This window comes from Puccinia triticina, chromosome 6A (assembly GCF_026914185.1).
Source record: "Puccinia triticina chromosome 6A, complete sequence".
NCBI lineage: Eukaryota > Fungi > Basidiomycota > Pucciniomycetes > Pucciniales > Pucciniaceae > Puccinia > Puccinia triticina.
Window position 1 is genome coordinate 7,371,447 of NC_070563.1, and position 17,634 is coordinate 7,389,080.

General features: G+C 49.4%; 4 protein-coding genes across 4 annotated transcripts; 3 read left to right on the plus strand and 1 right to left on the minus strand.

The window, feature by feature from the left end:
- Positions 1 to 1,793: 1,793 nt before the first annotated feature.
- Positions 1,794 to 3,482, minus strand: PtA15_6A838 (uncharacterized protein; the record flags this gene model as incomplete). The annotated part of the gene is made up of 3 exons (XM_053170584.1): positions 1,794 to 2,240; positions 2,829 to 3,049; positions 3,128 to 3,482. 3 exons carry the CDS (start codon positions 3,480 to 3,482, stop codon positions 1,794 to 1,796), a joined length of 1,023 nt encoding a protein of 340 aa, XP_053021761.1.
- A 72-nt stretch (positions 3,483 to 3,554) lies between these two features.
- Positions 3,555 to 4,155, plus strand: PtA15_6A839 (uncharacterized protein; the record flags this gene model as incomplete). Its single annotated transcript, XM_053170585.1, has 3 exons — positions 3,555 to 3,707; positions 3,833 to 3,946; positions 4,051 to 4,155. The coding sequence occupies 3 exons, from the start codon at positions 3,555 to 3,557 to the stop codon at positions 4,153 to 4,155; spliced, it is 372 nt and encodes a 123-aa protein (XP_053021762.1).
- Positions 4,156 to 4,305: 150 nt separating this feature from the next.
- Positions 4,306 to 5,994, plus strand: PtA15_6A840 (uncharacterized protein; the record flags this gene model as incomplete). Its single annotated transcript, XM_053170587.1, has 4 exons — positions 4,306 to 4,660; positions 4,739 to 5,025; positions 5,487 to 5,509; positions 5,580 to 5,994. The coding sequence occupies 4 exons, from the start codon at positions 4,306 to 4,308 to the stop codon at positions 5,992 to 5,994; spliced, it is 1,080 nt and encodes a 359-aa protein (XP_053021763.1).
- A 3,427-nt stretch (positions 5,995 to 9,421) lies between these two features.
- PtA15_6A841 (uncharacterized protein) lies at positions 9,422 to 9,798 on the plus strand (the record flags this gene model as incomplete). The annotated part of the gene is made up of 2 exons (XM_053170588.1): positions 9,422 to 9,511; positions 9,721 to 9,798. The coding sequence occupies 2 exons, from the start codon at positions 9,422 to 9,424 to the stop codon at positions 9,796 to 9,798; spliced, it is 168 nt and encodes a 55-aa protein (XP_053021764.1).
- Positions 9,799 to 17,634: the final 7,836 nt, after the last annotated feature.

A 17,634-nucleotide genomic window follows, 5' to 3' on the forward strand; every position in this document is an offset into this window, starting at 1 on the left:
CCATTCTTCGTTGACCTCATGGTCTCCTGATTTCCGCTTGTTTACGACTGCTTCGGTGGTTGTATTGTCAGTCCAAACGATGAGGAGCCTGCCGGGTTTCACTTTGAGTTTGAGTAGCATTATGATACCTAATCGCACTGCCACGGTTTCCAACCACGCGATGCCTCGTTTTTCTGCTCCGCTGGTCTTCCAACCATTGCGGAGTCTGAACTGGGCCCAGGCCTTGCCGACCAGCACCCCTATACCGTATCCGGTAGAGGCGTCGCCTACCCAGCGAATGTCGGTCGGGTCAGGGCTGGGGATGAGTCGTGTGTGCTTGAACGCCGAGAGTGTTTTTGACCATCTTGCAAGGTCGTCTCGAACGTCTTCTGGCGTTGCCCGGGCCGCTCGTCTATGCCTCCAACTGGTGAGCCACCGGTACAGGCTACATAAGTAGCAACGCAGCTGGGGCAGGAGGTAAGAGACGTGGTTCAATCTGCCTGCCAGCACTTCCACTTTGTTGTAGTTAAACTTGGCCTTCGGCTTCTGAAAAACTGCGATTTGTTCGAGTCGTTGCTCTATTTTCCCCGGTGGGAGGCGGACCGTTTTCTCTACTCCGTTCCATATGAAGCCAATGAATTTTTGCTCCGGTTGAAAAGGTGAGCATTTCTCTTCGTTCGTTGCGACTCCGAGTTTGTTTGACCTGGACACTATGTCCTCCATCAATGTCGGACAACCGACTTCCTTGACGAATAAGTTATCGTCCACCCATCTGAAGATGGTTTCGAGCTGAAATTCGTGCAGCATGATTTGCTTCCAGGCGTCTGCTGGCCTTCCGAAAGACCCGCAACCAGCGACGCCTCCAAATGTGATTCGGGTGTCGAGGAGCAGGCCTCCGTCAAAATCTTGGATCAGGAGGTAAGGCCATTGTGACATTGCTGTCGGGATTTGGCGGTACGCCTTTTCCCAGTCGAACACCGCCATGTGGAAACTAGATTTGTTGTTCCGGAAGAAGCGCGCGACGACATTGAAATCATCCCACGTGGTTTCGAAGTCTTTCGCGTCCACAAAGGAGTTCACTGACGGAATGTCAGGGTCGTTACGCGGAAAGCTAAGGTCGTTGATTGGTCTAGTGGAGCCGTCTCCGTTGACTACCGCGCCTAAGGGGTTAGACCTGAAGAAAGGGAATTGCTCTGCTACTTCGAGGTGCGTGAAAGGCCCAAACATGCGGCCAGCGTCGAGCTCCCGTTGGATTGACCGCTCAATTTTGCTCCTTGCTTGGAGTGCCGAAGAGTGGTTGGGCGGGGTGTAGAAACTCAGCCCAGGGATTGAGTGTTCCGGGATTCCTTGGTGGAAACCGTTCTCGAAGCCTTCCAGTACATCCGCAAAGGTGTGATCTAGGCCCGCGTTTTCCAGGGCTGCCGCCCACTCAGGGATGTTCATTTCGCAACGAACCTCTTTAGGCCAGGTTGATGCCGCCGCTGTTGCGAGCTTGGCCTTACTCACGATGGGTATCCTCACGGGTTGGGTGTCATCACAAAGTAGCGCAGCATAAGAGGGACTGTATTTCACAAATAGAGAGTTTTTTTTTTTTTTTTTTTTTTGGTAGGAAAAACAACTAAGCTTTCTATTGCTAGGGTTATCCGGTTTACTAAGATGAAAGAAAAATTGCCTTGGCGGCGTTGTGCACAAAAGCGCACGGGTGCTAAAGACCCGGCATTGGAGCGACTGCTGGTACAATATGTCGGCAGCGCGTGGGGGGGAATATAACAGACAAAGAGAGAGAGGTTCTGTGTACTGGTGGGGACGGCGACCTACGCGTTGGTTTCTCCGCTGGGCTTTGTTCCGTGATTAGCCTTTTTGTGGTTGGGGCCGTCTGAGCCGTTGTTGTTGGAGTTTCCGCGGTCCCTGTTGGCCGAGTTGTTCGCTCGCTTGTCCACATAGTTTGGGTCGAAGTTTGAGCCCTTATAGCCTGACTTCTTCTCGTAGCGCGCCCTTCCTCCTCCCCCTCCGGGGCCCGGGTTGGGGTTTGGTGAGTAGGTCTTTGCTCCGGCTCTGCCGGTGATCGGTGCCCCCGTGAGGGGATCCCAGTTGGATCTCGGGCCGTCTTTAGCGTAGGGGTTGTCCGTGAAGCCCAACTCGTCGAACTTGCGGCACTGCGCATAGCAGATGGCTGCTATGTCTTCTCGCAGGACGGAAATGTCCGGGATGGACTCCACGCCGCCAACGCTGACTCGGTGTGAGAAAGCGTTAGATCGCACCTAGAGGTGTGATATCAAAGTTAGTCTTGTTGATCAACCTGCCGTAGGCCTGGATGTCTTGCTTACTTGGATGTCGTAGCGAAAAGCTGGCATGAAGCCATCTCTGCTTTGGATCAGGTCCACGTTTGCCTTGTGTCTGAGGACCCAGTCTGAGAACGTCGCGAAGTTGTAGACGTCTTTAAGCGTTGTGTAGAAGTTACGGTGGTTCACCGTCCAGGTTGAGAACGATTGTGTGAACTCGTTGGGGTACGGGTACCCAGAGTAACGAGTGCCCTTGTTGGCCGAATTCTCGTCAGATTTGGATCGTTTTTCTACGTGGTGAGTAATCGCTTTATCTGTAGAAGTGGTTGCACTTTGTCAGGAGTTTGTAAAAACTTTTGGTTATGTCTGTGGTAAGTTGGACGAACCTTGCCACTCTTTGTTAAAGATGGTTAGCGGTATCGGGGCTCGTAGCTCGCGTATGTTTTTGTCGAAAAACGGCGTGAAGCCGACGTCTGAGTGGGTGGTAATTGCGCCCGAGACAAAGTTGAGGCCTCCCTCGTTTGAGGGGGCTGGCATCGGGGTACCCATGTGCCCTTGAACGTTAACTGAGTTGGCTAGATGGGCATCGGCCTTTGGGGTTGACATGGCTTTGTAGAGGTTGAACAAGGCGTTCGCCGTTGCCGTTTCACCTGCTAGCTCGGCTTCAATCGCTTTGATGCCGATCCGCTTGCACTCTTCCGACGCGCCTGTCGGTGGGCGGATTTCTGCGGGGGTTGCGCTGCCAGCTAGGGGGTTCTTGACCGCGATTGGTTTATTCAACGATTCAACTGCCCAGAGGTACCAGTCAGTTTTGTCATCCCTGATAGCTTTTTTTTTTTTTTTTTCTTTTTTTTTTTCCGACTAACCAGGTTTGGAGCCGAGGCTCTTGATGTAGTCCGTTCCTAAAGCGCTCAACAAGGTTGGTGGGATTGAGTCGGGTAGCGTCGGTGGTTGGGCTGGGTTTGCGTCCACGTCTATCACCGCACCGGACTTGGCACTTTTGGATCTATCTTTTGCCGCGGGGCCCTTGCCAGGGGCTTTCGGGGGTTGCGCCGCTTCGGCTGCCCCATTGTCTTTAGATTTAGACGAGGTCGTGCTGGTCTCCCCCGTTGGGTTGGGATTCATCGGGGCTGCCGCTGAGGTTGCTGGTGGCCCGTTACCGGGTTCCGCCTCTCCTGCCTTCTGTGACCTGGTCACGGGGTTCTTCGGAGGTTGAGACATAACTTCGTGGGCGATGAGGGTTTATAAACTTTAAGATAACCTTCCGGGTAAAAACAGGTAGAGAGTTTCTGAATGTCGTGTTTTGAAGATAAGAAGCTAAAAAACTCAAGGGCCCAGATACTCAAGGCAGACGTGGCTGGATTCGCGAAACTAGATGTCGCTGGAGAAAGCGCCGTCAGCCTCTCTGAAGCTGCTGCCTTTATAGTCTTCCTGGGCCACCCACAAGTCGGCCGCCGTACATGTCCTCTGAGCGTACTTGGCCGGGCGGCGAGGGGAAAGGTGTATCACTAGCCTCAAAGGGAGCTAGTGCGACGGAGGGGCTGAAACCCTCCGATTACCGTGCCCTATAGGGAAAGCTGCGACGACAGATTTATCCTGAAAGGGGAGGGGCGGCGGAGACCGCGCCACCGCTCCCTCGAGCAGTGACGCGGCTCCGCCGCCCAATGGATACGCGTATCATGGACGTAGGTCCAATATAGGGCACGGTAATCGGAGGGTTTCAGCCCCTCCGTCGCACTAGCTCCCTTTGAGGCTAGTGATACACCTTTCCCCTCGCCGCCCGGCCAAGTACGCTCAGAGGACATGTACGGCGGCCGACTTGTGGGTGGCCCAGGAAGACTATAAAGGCAGCAGCTTCAGAGAGGCTGACGGCGCTTTCTCCAGCGACATCTAGTTTCGCGAATCCAGCCACGTCTGCCTTGAGTATCTGGGCCCTTGAGTTTTTTAGCTTCTTATCTTCAAAACACGACATTCAGAAACTCTCTACCTGTTTTTACCCGGAAGGTTATCTTAAAGTTTATAAACCCTCATCGCCCACGAAGTTATGTCTCAACCTCCGAAGAACCCCGTGACCAGGTCACAGAAGGCAGGAGAGGCGGAACCCGGTAACGGGCCACCAGCAACCTCAGCGGCAGCCCCGATGAATCCCAACCCAACGGGGGAGACCAGCACGACCTCGTCTAAATCTAAAGACAATGGGGCAGCCGAAGCGGCGCAACCCCCGAAAGCCCCTGGCAAGGGCCCCGCGGCAAAAGATAGATCCAAAAGTGCCAAGTCCGGTGCGGTGATAGACGTGGACGCAAACCCAGCCCAACCACCGACGCTACCCGACTCAATCCCACCAACCTTGTTGAGCGCTTTAGGAACGGACTACATCAAGAGCCTCGGCTCCAAACCTGGTTAGTCGGAAAAAAAAAAAGAAAAAAAAAAAAAAAAAGCTATCAGGGATGACAAAACTGACTGGTACCTCTGGGCAGTTGAATCGTTGAATAAACCAATCGCGGTCAAGAACCCCCTAGCTGGCAGCGCAACCCCCGCAGAAATCCGCCCACCGACAGGCGCGTCGGAAGAGTGCAAGCGGATCGGCATCAAAGCGATTGAAGCCGAGCTAGCAGGTGAAACGGCAACGGCGAACGCCTTGTTCAACCTCTACAAAGCCATGTCAACCCCAAAGGCCGATGCCCATCTAGCCAACTCAGTTAACGTTCAAGGGCACATGGGTACCCCGATGCCAGCCCCCTCAAACGAGGGAGGCCTCAACTTTGTCTCGGGCGCAATTACCACCCACTCAGACGTCGGCTTCACGCCGTTTTTCGACAAAAACATACGCGAGCTACGAGCCCCGATACCGCTAACCATCTTTAACAAAGAGTGGCAAGGTTCGTCCAACTTACCACAGACATAACCAAAAGTTTTTACAAACTCCTGACAAAGTGCAACCACTTCTACAGATAAAGCGATTACTCACCACGTAGAAAAACGATCCAAATCTGACGAGAATTCGGCCAACAAGGGCACTCGTTACTCTGGGTACCCGTACCCCAACGAGTTCACACAATCGTTCTCAACCTGGACGGTGAACCACCGTAACTTCTACACAACGCTTAAAGACGTCTACAACTTCGCGACGTTCTCAGACTGGGTCCTCAGACACAAGGCAAACGTGGACCTGATCCAAAGCAGAGATGGCTTCATGCCAGCTTTTCGCTACGACATCCAAGTAAGCAAGACATCCAGGCCTACGGCAGGTTGATCAACAAGACTAACTTTGATATCACACCTCTAGGTGTGATCTAACGCTTTCTCACACCGAGTCAGCGTTGGCGGCGTGGAGTCCATCCCGGACATTTCCGTCCTGCGAGAAGACATAGCAGCCATCTGCTATGCGCAGTGCCGCAAGTTCGACGAGTTGGGCTTCACGGACAACCCCTACGCTAAAGACGGCCCGAGATCCAACTGGGATCCCCTCACGGGGGCACCGATCACCGGCAGAGCCGGAGCAAAGACCTACTCACCAAACCCCAACCCGGGCCCCGGAGGGGGAGGAGGAAGGGCGCGCTACGAGAAGAAGTCAGGCTATAAGGGCTCAAACTTCGACCCAAACTATGTGGACAAGCGAGCGAACAACTCGGCCAACAGGGACCGCGGAAACTCCAACAACAACGGCTCAGACGGCCCCAACCACAAAAAGGCTAATCACGGAACAAAGCCCAGCGGAGAAACCAACGCGTAGGTCGCCGTCCCCACCAGTACACAGAACCTCTCTCTCTTTGTCTGTTATATTCCCCCCCACGCGCTGCCGACATATTGTACCAGCAGTCGCTCCAATGCCGGGTCTTTAGCACCCGTGCGCTTTTGTGCACAACGCCGCCAAGGCAATTTTTCTTTCATCTTAGTAAACCGGATAACCCTAGCAATAGAAAGCTTAGTTGTTTTTCCTACCAAAAAAAAAAAAAAAAAAAAAACTCTCTATTTGTGAAATACAGTCCCTCTTATGCTGCGCTACTTTGTGATGACACCCAACCCGTGAGGATACCCATCGTGAGTAAGGCCAAGCTCGCAACAGCGGCGGCATCAACCTGGCCTAAAGAGGTTCGTTGCGAAATGAACATCCCTGAGTGGGCGGCAGCCCTGGAAAACGCGGGCCTAGATCACACCTTTGCGGATGTACTGGAAGGCTTCGAGAACGGTTTCCACCAAGGAATCCCGGAACACTCAATCCCTGGGCTGAGTTTCTACACCCCGCCCAACCACTCTTCGGCACTCCAAGCAAGGAGCAAAATTGAGCGGTCAATCCAACGGGAGCTCGACGCTGGCCGCATGTTTGGGCCTTTCACGCACCTCGAAGTAGCAGAGCAATTCCCTTTCTTCAGGTCTAACCCCTTAGGCGCGGTAGTCAACGGAGACGGCTCCACTAGACCAATCAACGACCTTAGCTTTCCGCGTAACGACCCTGACATTCCGTCAGTGAACTCCTTTGTGGACGCGAAAGACTTCGAAACCACGTGGGATGATTTCAATGTCGTCGCGCGCTTCTTCCGGAACAACAAATCTAGTTTCCACATGGCGGTGTTCGACTGGGAAAAGGCGTACCGCCAAATCCCGACAGCAATGTCACAATGGCCTTACCTCCTGATCCAAGATTTTGACGGAGGCCTGCTCCTCGACACCCGAATCACATTTGGAGGCGTCGCTGGTTGCGGGTCTTTCGGAAGGCCAGCAGACGCCTGGAAGCAAATCATGCTGCACGAATTTCAGCTCGAAACCATCTTCAGATGGGTGGACGATAACTTATTCGTCAAGGAAGTCGGTTGTCCGACATTGATGGAGGACATAGTGTCCAGGTCAAACAAACTCGGAGTCGCAACGAACGAAGAGAAATGCTCACCTTTTCAACCGGAGCAAAAATTCATTGGCTTCATATGGAACGGAGTAGAGAAAACGGTCCGCCTCCCACCGGGGAAAATAGAGCAACGACTCGAACAAATCGCAGTTTTTCAGAAGCCGAAGGCCAAGTTTAACTACAACAAAGTGGAAGTGCTGGCAGGCAGATTGAACCACGTCTCTTACCTCCTGCCCCAGCTGCGTTGCTACTTATGTAGCCTGTACCGGTGGCTCACCAGTTGGAGGCATAGACGAGCGGCCCGGGCAACGCCAGAAGACGTTCGAGACGACCTTGCAAGATGGTCAAAAACACTCTCGGCGTTCAAGCACACACGACTCATCCCCAGCCCTGACCCGACCGACATTCGCTGGGTAGGCGACGCCTCTACCGGATACGGTATAGGGGTGCTGGTCGGCAAGGCCTGGGCCCAGTTCAGACTCCGCAATGGTTGGAAGACCAGCGGAGCAGAAAAACGAGGCATCGCGTGGTTGGAAACCGTGGCAGTGCGATTAGGTATCATAATGCTACTCAAACTCAAAGTGAAACCCGGCAGGCTCCTCATCGTTTGGACTGACAATACAACCACCGAAGCAGTCGTAAACAAGCGGAAATCAGGAGACCATGAGGTCAACGAAGAATGGAAGACCATTCAGGATCTCCTGATCAGCGAACAACTGGACATCCTGGCGAAAAGAGTCTGCTCTGCAGACAACCAAGCCGACGGCCTCTCCAGAGGAGACCGATCACTCTCTAACCCCAAAGATATAGTGACTATCTCCATCCCCAGTGATCTTGCGCTTGTTTTAGAGCAGATCGTGGAGTGCTAAATTGCCTTAAGAGTAATGAATACTTCTTAGGCCCACAGACTCGCCGAGTCGGCACTTTCCAAAAAAAAAAAAAAAAAAAAAAAAAAAAAAACAACGGAGGAAGGGAGGAAACTTGGAGCCATAACACCCAAGCCCCCTCGAGAAAGGGGATTGGAAAGTGGGCGGTGATAATACCCTTACAGGGGACTGGAACATGACAGGGGCCCGAACATGACAGGGGCCCTCAGAAGGGCCCGAAACACGTCCCCAATGGACCAAGAGAGCGCAAGCGGGCGGGAGACATAAAACCCTTCCCACACCAGCAACCTTCCCAAGACCGAAGACGATGCTGGACCTAGACAAGATAAAAGAATTCCTCTCAAATGGGGCAGACGAACTCAACCCCACATTATCGCAACAGTTTGTCCTCAAAGGATGGAAACCGAACACCCTGAAAACATATAACGCTGCAGTGAAGAAATTTCTTCAGTACAAGAAACAGCACTCGGACAAACCTTTCCGACTACCGGCCACAGACGAAGACATTTATGGATTTTGCTTCTGGGCTGGCAGAAACGGCTTGATCCCCCTGTCAACCGATATCTCGGCTAAATCGCTGGAACGATACTTGCACGGCATCCACGCGTGGCACACCTACCACAAGCTAAGGTACCCAGACGTAATCGAGCATCATGTGAAATTGATGCTTAAGGCCGCGGCAAGGCAAGACGCAACGGAGCCAGAGAGACCACCAAAAGGAGCAGTGCACATCCGCCACCTCTTATTCCTAGTGGAACAACTGGAAGACAAGGACGACGAATCCCGAACTATTGCGGACCTCGCAATTGTAGCATTCTGGGGACTGGCACGCTTAGCGGAGCTGACGTACGACACACAGAGCGGACCACTAGACCTCTCAACCTCGTTAATGACAACAGACGTTCAAATATCGTCAGCGGACTCAATTACGCTGGTATTGAGGGACACAAAAACTGGGGCCCCTGGGGAATCCCAATCCATAGTGCTGAACAGGCAACCGAACAAACTATGCCCGGTGCGAGCGGTCCTGCGTCGGCTACACAAAGCAGGCGGGAATATCACCTCGCTGTTTGGCTACTACCTCGACGGAGCGAGACGACACCTGACTAGGGGAAGAGTCACACGGGTCGCACACTCTGTCTGGGAGCTCGGGGGTTTCGCCGGAATAACAGGCCACTCCTTCCGAGTCGGAGGCGCCTCACTACGCTTTGCACTAGGGATCTCCACCGGAGAAATCTGCACCATCGGTAGATGGAAATCAAATGCGTATCTACTGTACATCCGGAAGTACTCGGAACAAGACTTGCTCGACGCGGTGGCAGTGTTAAAACGTATAAACACGTAAAAAAAAAAAAAAAAAAAAAAAATAAGAACCAACCCAGGCAAGGCTGGGAGCAATTTAACCAACCCAGATTATAACACGCCCAAAAATGGCAAACGTGGACGAGACTAGCGAGAGGATGCATCGACGGAAGTTAAGGGTGTACGCAGGGCTCAGGCTTCCGAGTCTGAGCATCTGGGTCTGTACGGACCCCCTTCTTCCCTGTGCATTCCTTCTGCTCTGTTTCTGCTCGGGGGGCTCTTTGATCCCCACTCGGTCTGATGGGGTCTTTGGGAACCATCTTCGGATGGTGCCACACCCAAAGACACCCCCGGCCCCGGGTGGCAGCCCCCCCCCGGCCCACACAGCGCCTAGACTAAACCCCACTAAAAGTGGGACGCAGTCTAGGCTAGGGGACGCGACGTCGGCAAGCCACAGGCTAACGACAACGCGCTCCCCGAATCTGTCCAGATTGGAGCAGTGTGAGAATGGATTGGCTGTGTTTTGGTTTTCCTGGAGTTTGGACCTGGAACGCTTCCTGGATCAATTTTGAAGCCCCCTTTTGTCCGATCAGTTCTGAAATGTGAGGCCCGGATCAAGAAACTCGCCCGGCAGACTTTGTCCGACAACTGCTCAGACTGTCTTGTCCGAGCAGTTAGATTATGTACGCAGTGCAGATCAACGATTTAAAAAGGGGGTTGGAGATAGAACCGGCCTGTCTCCCATAAAAATAATTCCCAAGTTCTCGGATGGGAGCGTCCGCACGACGGCTACGGGACCAAGTATCTAGTCCAGGCTAGTTGGCGAGTCGTTCAACTTCTCCTAAACCTGGTGCTAGGCATGGGAGTCGTACTAGTGAGGTCATAACCTGCTGCCAGTCACGGAGGTGACACAAGCAACCAGAAAGAAATCAGTCGGTGAACAAGCTGGACAGAGGAAAAAGCTTGATGTTTAGGAGAAACTTCTGTGCAAGTTTAAGGCTGGCAATTGGTGCATCCTGAAAGCATATGGACAAGTCCACTTTTATGGCCATGGTAGAGGGCCAGAGGCCCTGAGAGCATTCACATTTGAACGAACGAGGTCTAATCTGTACAAGCATTGGGACGGGGACTCAGACCGAAACGCCTGCTCTTCAAGAAGCGAAGCAATCAAGAACGGAGCCAACTTACCCATTACGATAAAGGAAAAAGCAGCCAAAAAGAAGAGTGTCGATGGCTTGAACAGGTTTGTTGCCGGCCGGAACTTTGACAACAGGATGTTGAACCAGATCCTCGTCATGTGGCTGATGCAATCAGCGCTCCCCTGGATTCGACTCGAGGATACTCTGCTTGCAATATCGTTCAACTATGCTTGCTCGGGGGTCAAGCTGAATTCATGTACTTGGGCAGCAACAGAAGCGCATCAACTGTATGTCAATTTACAGGATAAGGTCATTTCTAACCTGATGGTAAGTAAGTAGGCTGAATTTTCCACTTTATTAGACCAATCACCCCCTCTCCCCTGCACAGTCAATATCATCAAAATGCACTCTAATCCATGATGTGTGGACTACAAAAGGAAATCATCATGCCTTCCTTGGGATCGCCGTCGCTTACATCACAGACGATTGGGTGTTTAAGATGTGTCACCTGGGAATGAAGTACATCTCTTGGACCCACAAGGGAATGTACCTTGTGTTGTGACATAGATGTCACATGCATCTCCTGGACTCGCCGCAGCACGACCAGTACTCCTCATCCCGTGAGAATCCCGGGTTGAGGAGCATTACCACTCGAATATAACCATTGAAGTTAGCCATACCTGAATACCTTGCAGTCCCCTTTGCCAACATCATCACAAAGTCATTGCTTCACAGAAAGAGAAGTTTTTTTTTTTTGGTTTCCTTATTTTTTGCCATGCTTATCAGTTCCCTTTTTGTTTGAACTCATTCTAGCTCAGACCACAGACTCAGGATCATACAACCGTACAACAACCATCAAGGTTGACCGGTTGATCACCAAGAAAACAGGTAGCAACCCAGATCTTAGTGACAATCACATCCGTTGTGCTTCACCATGGGAGTTTGCTCAGCATTTGCATGCAAGTTCCATCTCTGAACTCAGTTATAGATTTTTTTGGATCTCAGTTAGATACTGGTTTGAAGGCAAGGTTCATGTCTGCCACAACATATTCTGATATTAACTTGAACAACACTTGATGTATTTTATAATGGGGGGGTTCAAAGTTGACTCCTGCACTGTTTCAGGAGCTGAATTCAGGGAAAAAAAGTCCCAGCCAAAAATCTCCAGAACTTTCTGCAACTTTGAATCCCCCATTTTATCCCATCTGTTGTTGCAATCCATTCAGGACCCACACAAGCAGGAAAAAAGGTGAGTCCAAAACTTGCCCATCTCATCATGACCCAATGGCTGGCCCAGAGTCCAGACCGGCCATCAATTGCATTGGATGGCCGGTCAACACTGTCCATCAATTGCATTTGATGGCTGGTCAACACTGTCCATTTGTACATAAACCCCACTTGATGACCTGGTTGGGTTGTCAATTCACAAGTGGCTAACCAATAATCCACCACTCAATGACCTGACCCGGTCATCAAGTGCTCAATGGCCCGGTCACCCAGTCTTTGGTTTAATACAGACTCCACTCAATGACCGGGTTGATCATTGAGTGGAGTGTGTACCATCCACTTGATGGCCCGGTCACCCGGTCATTGAGTGGATGGTACACACTCCACTTGATGGCCTGGTCACCCGGTCGTCAAGCGGACACACACCCAATTCAATGGCCCGTTCACTCAGTCATTGAGTGGATACACACTCCACTTGATGACCGGGTGACTGGGCCATTGAGTTGGGTGTGTATCCGCTCGATGGCCCGGTCCTCCGGTCATCGAGTGGAGTGTGTATCCACTCAACGACCGGATTGGGTCATCAAGTGGATACACACCCACTTGATGATTGACTTGGTCATCAAGTGGATACCCACTTCACTTGATGGCCAAGCCTATTGTTGAGTGGAGCAGTCTGGTCATTGAGTGGAGAGTGTATCCACTCGCTGACTGGGTCCGGCCATTGAGTGGAGAGTAACCACTTGATGACCCTCATTGGGTCCTTGAGTGGTGGGTATTGGTTAAAGTGAGCTGTGTATCCACTCAATGACCCAACCTGGTCATTGAGTGGGGTGTACATGTGACAGCTCTGTTTATGAAGCTTAGGGCAAAAAACCCGTCAAAATAAGGGTTTTGGGCCCTAGCACTATAACTGTGCTGATGTAAACACTGGTAATTTAAATTACCAAGCTTGTTACGTGGCAAATATGGCCACTACAAGGATTTTAACACTCTGTAACAGAGGAGGAATTAATTATGTAATTATTAATTACAGGGAATTAATTTGGCGTAAAAGTAGGTGGTAAGCGCTTAAACTGATTGGCTGCTTGACAGAGGTGGTGGTCTTACGGCAACTACTTATAAGGATAAAGCTTTAAATATGCTAATAAGGGATTTTTGATGATTCAAAGGGTTTAATCCAGTGGATTTTTACGTGCTGGGGATGGTTTATAAGGAAAAGTGGCTACAAATGTAGCAGAGGAGAATATTCACGGCAAACTTACAGTTTATGGGCGGTGAATGGTCTGGGGAATCTTTTCCTGAGGGCCAAATAGGCCTCTATTTATAGAGGGGACTTCAGAGGGCGTAAACACTGAGTCCTTTTCTCCCTATGGGAGTATCCAGAGGTGTAGCCGTGAAAAGGGCTTGGCTGTGGGTAATTTAATTGTATTGTAATAGACTAATTTCCCTGACTCTGTCACATGACATGTTTATAACCAATTGTCATGTGAAAGAGCTTCAGTAGAAGTCTACATAATACTTTCACGGGGTATTTTTACACGAGTAATATTACTCATTTAATGTAAAACAGTTTAATTTTATGCAAACTGTTTATTTTACTAATTTATTTATGTAAAACTATTTTTGGGCGCTTTCTGGTGCCAATTCTTATTTATACAATTAGTACATGAAGGAGTAGGAATAAGGGGGTACTTTAAGTGGGTGAACCCCCTTAATTTATGATGAGGAATCTGATTCTGCAATAATAATTTAATAATTATTATTATTTACTAAGTTACTGCAGTCTTTTGGATACTTGATGTATCTCTAAGGCTGACAACGTGGGAGTATTCTGTGGACTGCATCTGTTATTGACTCGATGACCAGTCAGTTGAGGCCATGGATCTGATGAGGTGTGTCTAAAAGATATTTTTCTCTATTGGAGGCCATGGATTCAGGAATTTGGGGTGCTTCCTGATTCAGGAAGGCCCTTTCTGCATCCCCTCCTCGTGAAGGAAATCAGGTTTGCAGGAAGGAATTCAGGTCCATTTTTTTCCTGAATTTTGGTCCTGAAACAGTGCAGGAGTCAACTTTGAACCCCCCCAATGTATGTGTAAAATGTATGCCATACCTATCCTGGAAACAAGGTTCATTTAATGATAAGGTTTACTTGATCCTCAATCTTGACCAAAGTTCCTCATGTTTTGATGGTGATGATTTTTGACCTCTTTGTAAACACATACCCTGTTGGTTTCTCAGAAACTATTTTTATATTGATTTTCAGGGTGCACACCAAAAATCTGCTAGTTTTTGTTAAATTGTTTCTATTACACATGGTTCAAACTTATGATGGAGTGTAGTGTGACTCTGGGAGGTCTGATTTTGCCCTGGTACTATGGGTTGACTTTGGCTTGCATTGGCTGAGGGTCCCACTTTCACACAAACGTTTTAAAGCTCAAAAGTGTTCCTGAGAACCTTTTGCTGAGTGCAGAAAGGGATTTATGAGGTTACCTCTGCCTTTCCTGGGTCACTAGACACTAAAACAAGCCCCCCAATCTACAATTGGAAGGTTTATGTAGTGATAGTGGAGGTGTATCAAAAGATAGCCTACTTTGAGTAGCTGGTGGCTTAAGGGTTATGGTGATGTAGCTGATGTGTAAGTGTTGTAATGAGGTTTGTAATTTGTATGTAAGCAACAGTGGGTAGGTACAGTACGGTTATTGGTAATGTACCAATATCATAACGGTTTTTCTCTCGTTAACGTTACCGTTAACTGTAACAGAAGTGCCTTACAATATCACACACCCAGGATGTTCGATCTTTGACATCCGTTACAATATCTGCCTGCACAGAGGGGCAGATATTGGACCATATATGATCCAGAGGGGGCCATTTGCCCCTCTTTATCCCGTTAAACGGTGGTTAACGTGTTACGCTACTAGTAACGCGAGTAACACACCAAAAAAATTAGGCCTGTTACAATACGGGCCTGGGGTTAAAACTGGTTGTTACTAGTGCGCTAATGCCTGAGCACAGTAACATCAAGTGTTACGCTACATAGATAACGGTGGTTATTGTAGCGTATTGTAACTACCCACCGCTGATGTAAGGGTGTAAAACCACAATATAGAATGGGCTAATACTGTAGAGTGAGTAAGTATTGTACTGTTATGGGGTAAGCTGAGTGCAAGTAGTTTGCTGAGAGAATTTACAACTGGGGGGGAGGAGAGCATCCTTAAATAGTTTATTTTATAACCAAGCAAATGGAGGGCAACCATTCATCAGCAGGATTAATGCTGGTGGAATACCAATCCATCATGGATTTCCTCAAGGGACACCTCACCTTGACGCCCAAACCTGAGCTCAAAGAAATGATGCAAACAATGATCAAAAAGATAGAAGGCTACCTAAACAAGGCCTTGGGATGTGACACAATTATTCTAGAAACCCTGTTGAACCCTTCTTACCGGCTCTCAATATTTCAATTTTATTTTTCTTCCCACCACAGATATGCAAAATCATTGCTTCAACAGCAATTCAGTAGCTAAATCTTTACTCGCCACCACAGAATCAAGACACCCTTCTCCCCCAGCTAGATCACAGACGGAACCAAAAAGCCATTGCCATCCAATCGACAATGTTGACTTATTCCCTGCAGTAATGGATTCTGTAGTCACTGATGAGTTGGCCAACTACCTTGGGGGGAAATACAAATATCTTCCTTCACAGGCTGACCAGTGCCTTGGATGGTGAAAAGTGAGTATTTTATCAATCAGAAGTATGACTGTTTCACGGTTTAACCCAAAAATCATTATACTTTTCTTTTCTATCAGGAACACCAAAGCAAATTCCCCATATTGGCCTCCTTGGCCAAGGATTATCTGGCATGCTCAGCAACATCAGCCAGCGTGGAACAATTCTTCTCCGCAGCCGCTGATATTTGTGGACTGGACCGAGGGATTTTATCCCCCAGAACAATTGAAAGGTCCGTGAGTGTGCATCAGTGGTTGCAGCAGGGATTCAAAGCGGACACCAGGAAAAAAAATAGTCACTTGATGGCAAGTGACATGTGTTGAAGCTATGGACGGAGGTCAAAGAGATGAGAGATGACCCAAAGGAAAAACAACCTTGAGGATGCTCAGAGCAACGCTGAAACAAGTACGATACATGGAGTGTATCTGGTAAATGTTTTTCATTGAAGATACAGACCTACAAGTCCTATTTTTTGTTTTTAGTCCTGATTATGTATAGAATGGCTGAAAACAAAAAATAGGACATGTAGGTCTCCATCTTCAATGAAAAATGTTTACCAGATACACTCCATGTATTGTACTTGTTTCAGCGTTGCTCAGAGGACAACAACAAAGGGGGCCAAGGAAGCCCTCAAGGAGGGCTAGAATATGCTAGCTTGCGTGGCGGAAACTCACACACGCTACAAAAGGTTGTATGCCATAGAGACCTCAGGGAAGTGCGCGCAGAAAGCAGATGATTTGTTATTTCTGTCTAAGCCAGGGATATATAAGCTATTACAAGTGGAGGGGCCAGAATGTGGGACAGAATGTTAACTATGCATATGCAATCTGGAGGGAGTGAGGGAGTGACAGGGAGAGGAGAAGTGTGACAGGGAAGGGAAAGAGGAGGAGGGAGAGACCAGTAGCACTGAAATTTCAACAACATGATGCAGCTTTGGTTTCTGCTCCAGAGCTACTCCAGTGCTGCTCCAAGTCTGCTCCACCAGCACTTGTAGAGATTGCAGGACTGCACCATAGCACTCAATGTGGCACAGTCAGCTGATCCTAAATTTTTCACAGGAACAGCTGATTCTCATCATAAGCTGAGCAGTAGGCATTGACTAAGCCTGGGCCAAATCTGAGCATTGGCTGAGCCTGGGCCACAGCTGAGCATTGGATATTCCAAGCCTGATACAAATCCAAGTGTCAGCTGGACCAATAATATTCCAAATCTGAGCATCAGCTTAGCCAACAATGGTCCAAAGCTGAGCATCATCTTGGAAAAGGCTTGTGCAGAGCTTAGGATCAGCTGGGACAATAGTGTTCCAAAGATTAACACCAGCTGGGCCAAAAAAATTCAAACGCTGAGCATCAGCTGAGCCAATTCTGGTACAAAGCTGAGCATTGGCTGAGCCAAGGCTGTTCCAAAGCTGAGTATAATATGTTTTAAGAATATTCAAAATATTAATATCACCTGAGCCAAGGCTGTTCCACAGCTGAGCATCAGCTGAGCCAAGGCTGGTCCACAGCTGAGCATTGTCTTAGCCAAGCTTGGTCCACAGCTGAGCATCAGCTGAGCCAAGGTTGGTCCACAGCTGAGCATCAGCTGAGCCAAAGCTGGTCCACAGATGAGCATCAGCTGTTACAGGAGTGGTCAGACTCAGAATCTGAGCATTGGGTGGGCCAAGATTTATCCAAAGCTGAAAATCAGCTGAGCCAATACTGGTCCAAAGCTGAGCATTGGCTGGGCCAATGATAGTCCTAATCTGAGTCTAAGCTGAGCCATGACTGGAATAAAGCTGAAAATCAGCTGGGCCAGGACTGGTTCAAATCTGAGCATGAGCTGGACAAAAAATCTGAGCATGAGCTGGGCACCAAAGCTGAGAATAAGCTGGGAGCTAAAGCTGGGTATCAGCTGACCAGAAATGAGGATCAGTGGTGCCCAGCCAAAACTGAGGATCTCCTGCGGAAATTCTGAAAGTGGGTAGATGGAGGGTATATGGAGGGTATATGGTGGGTAGATGGTGGGTAGATGGTGGGTAGATGGTGGGTAGATGGTGGGTAGATGGTGGGTAGATGGTGGGTAGCCCGCTGGAGCTGGCATGATGTCACTTGTCATCAAGTGACTATTTTTTTTTCCTGGTGGGATGGCAAGTTTGAAACAGCTCAAGGAATTTTCACTCAAGACTTAGCCAACTTAGAGGAGAGTAGAACCAACGCAGCCATTACAGCAGGTTAATATGTTTATTTCTGTTTTTATTC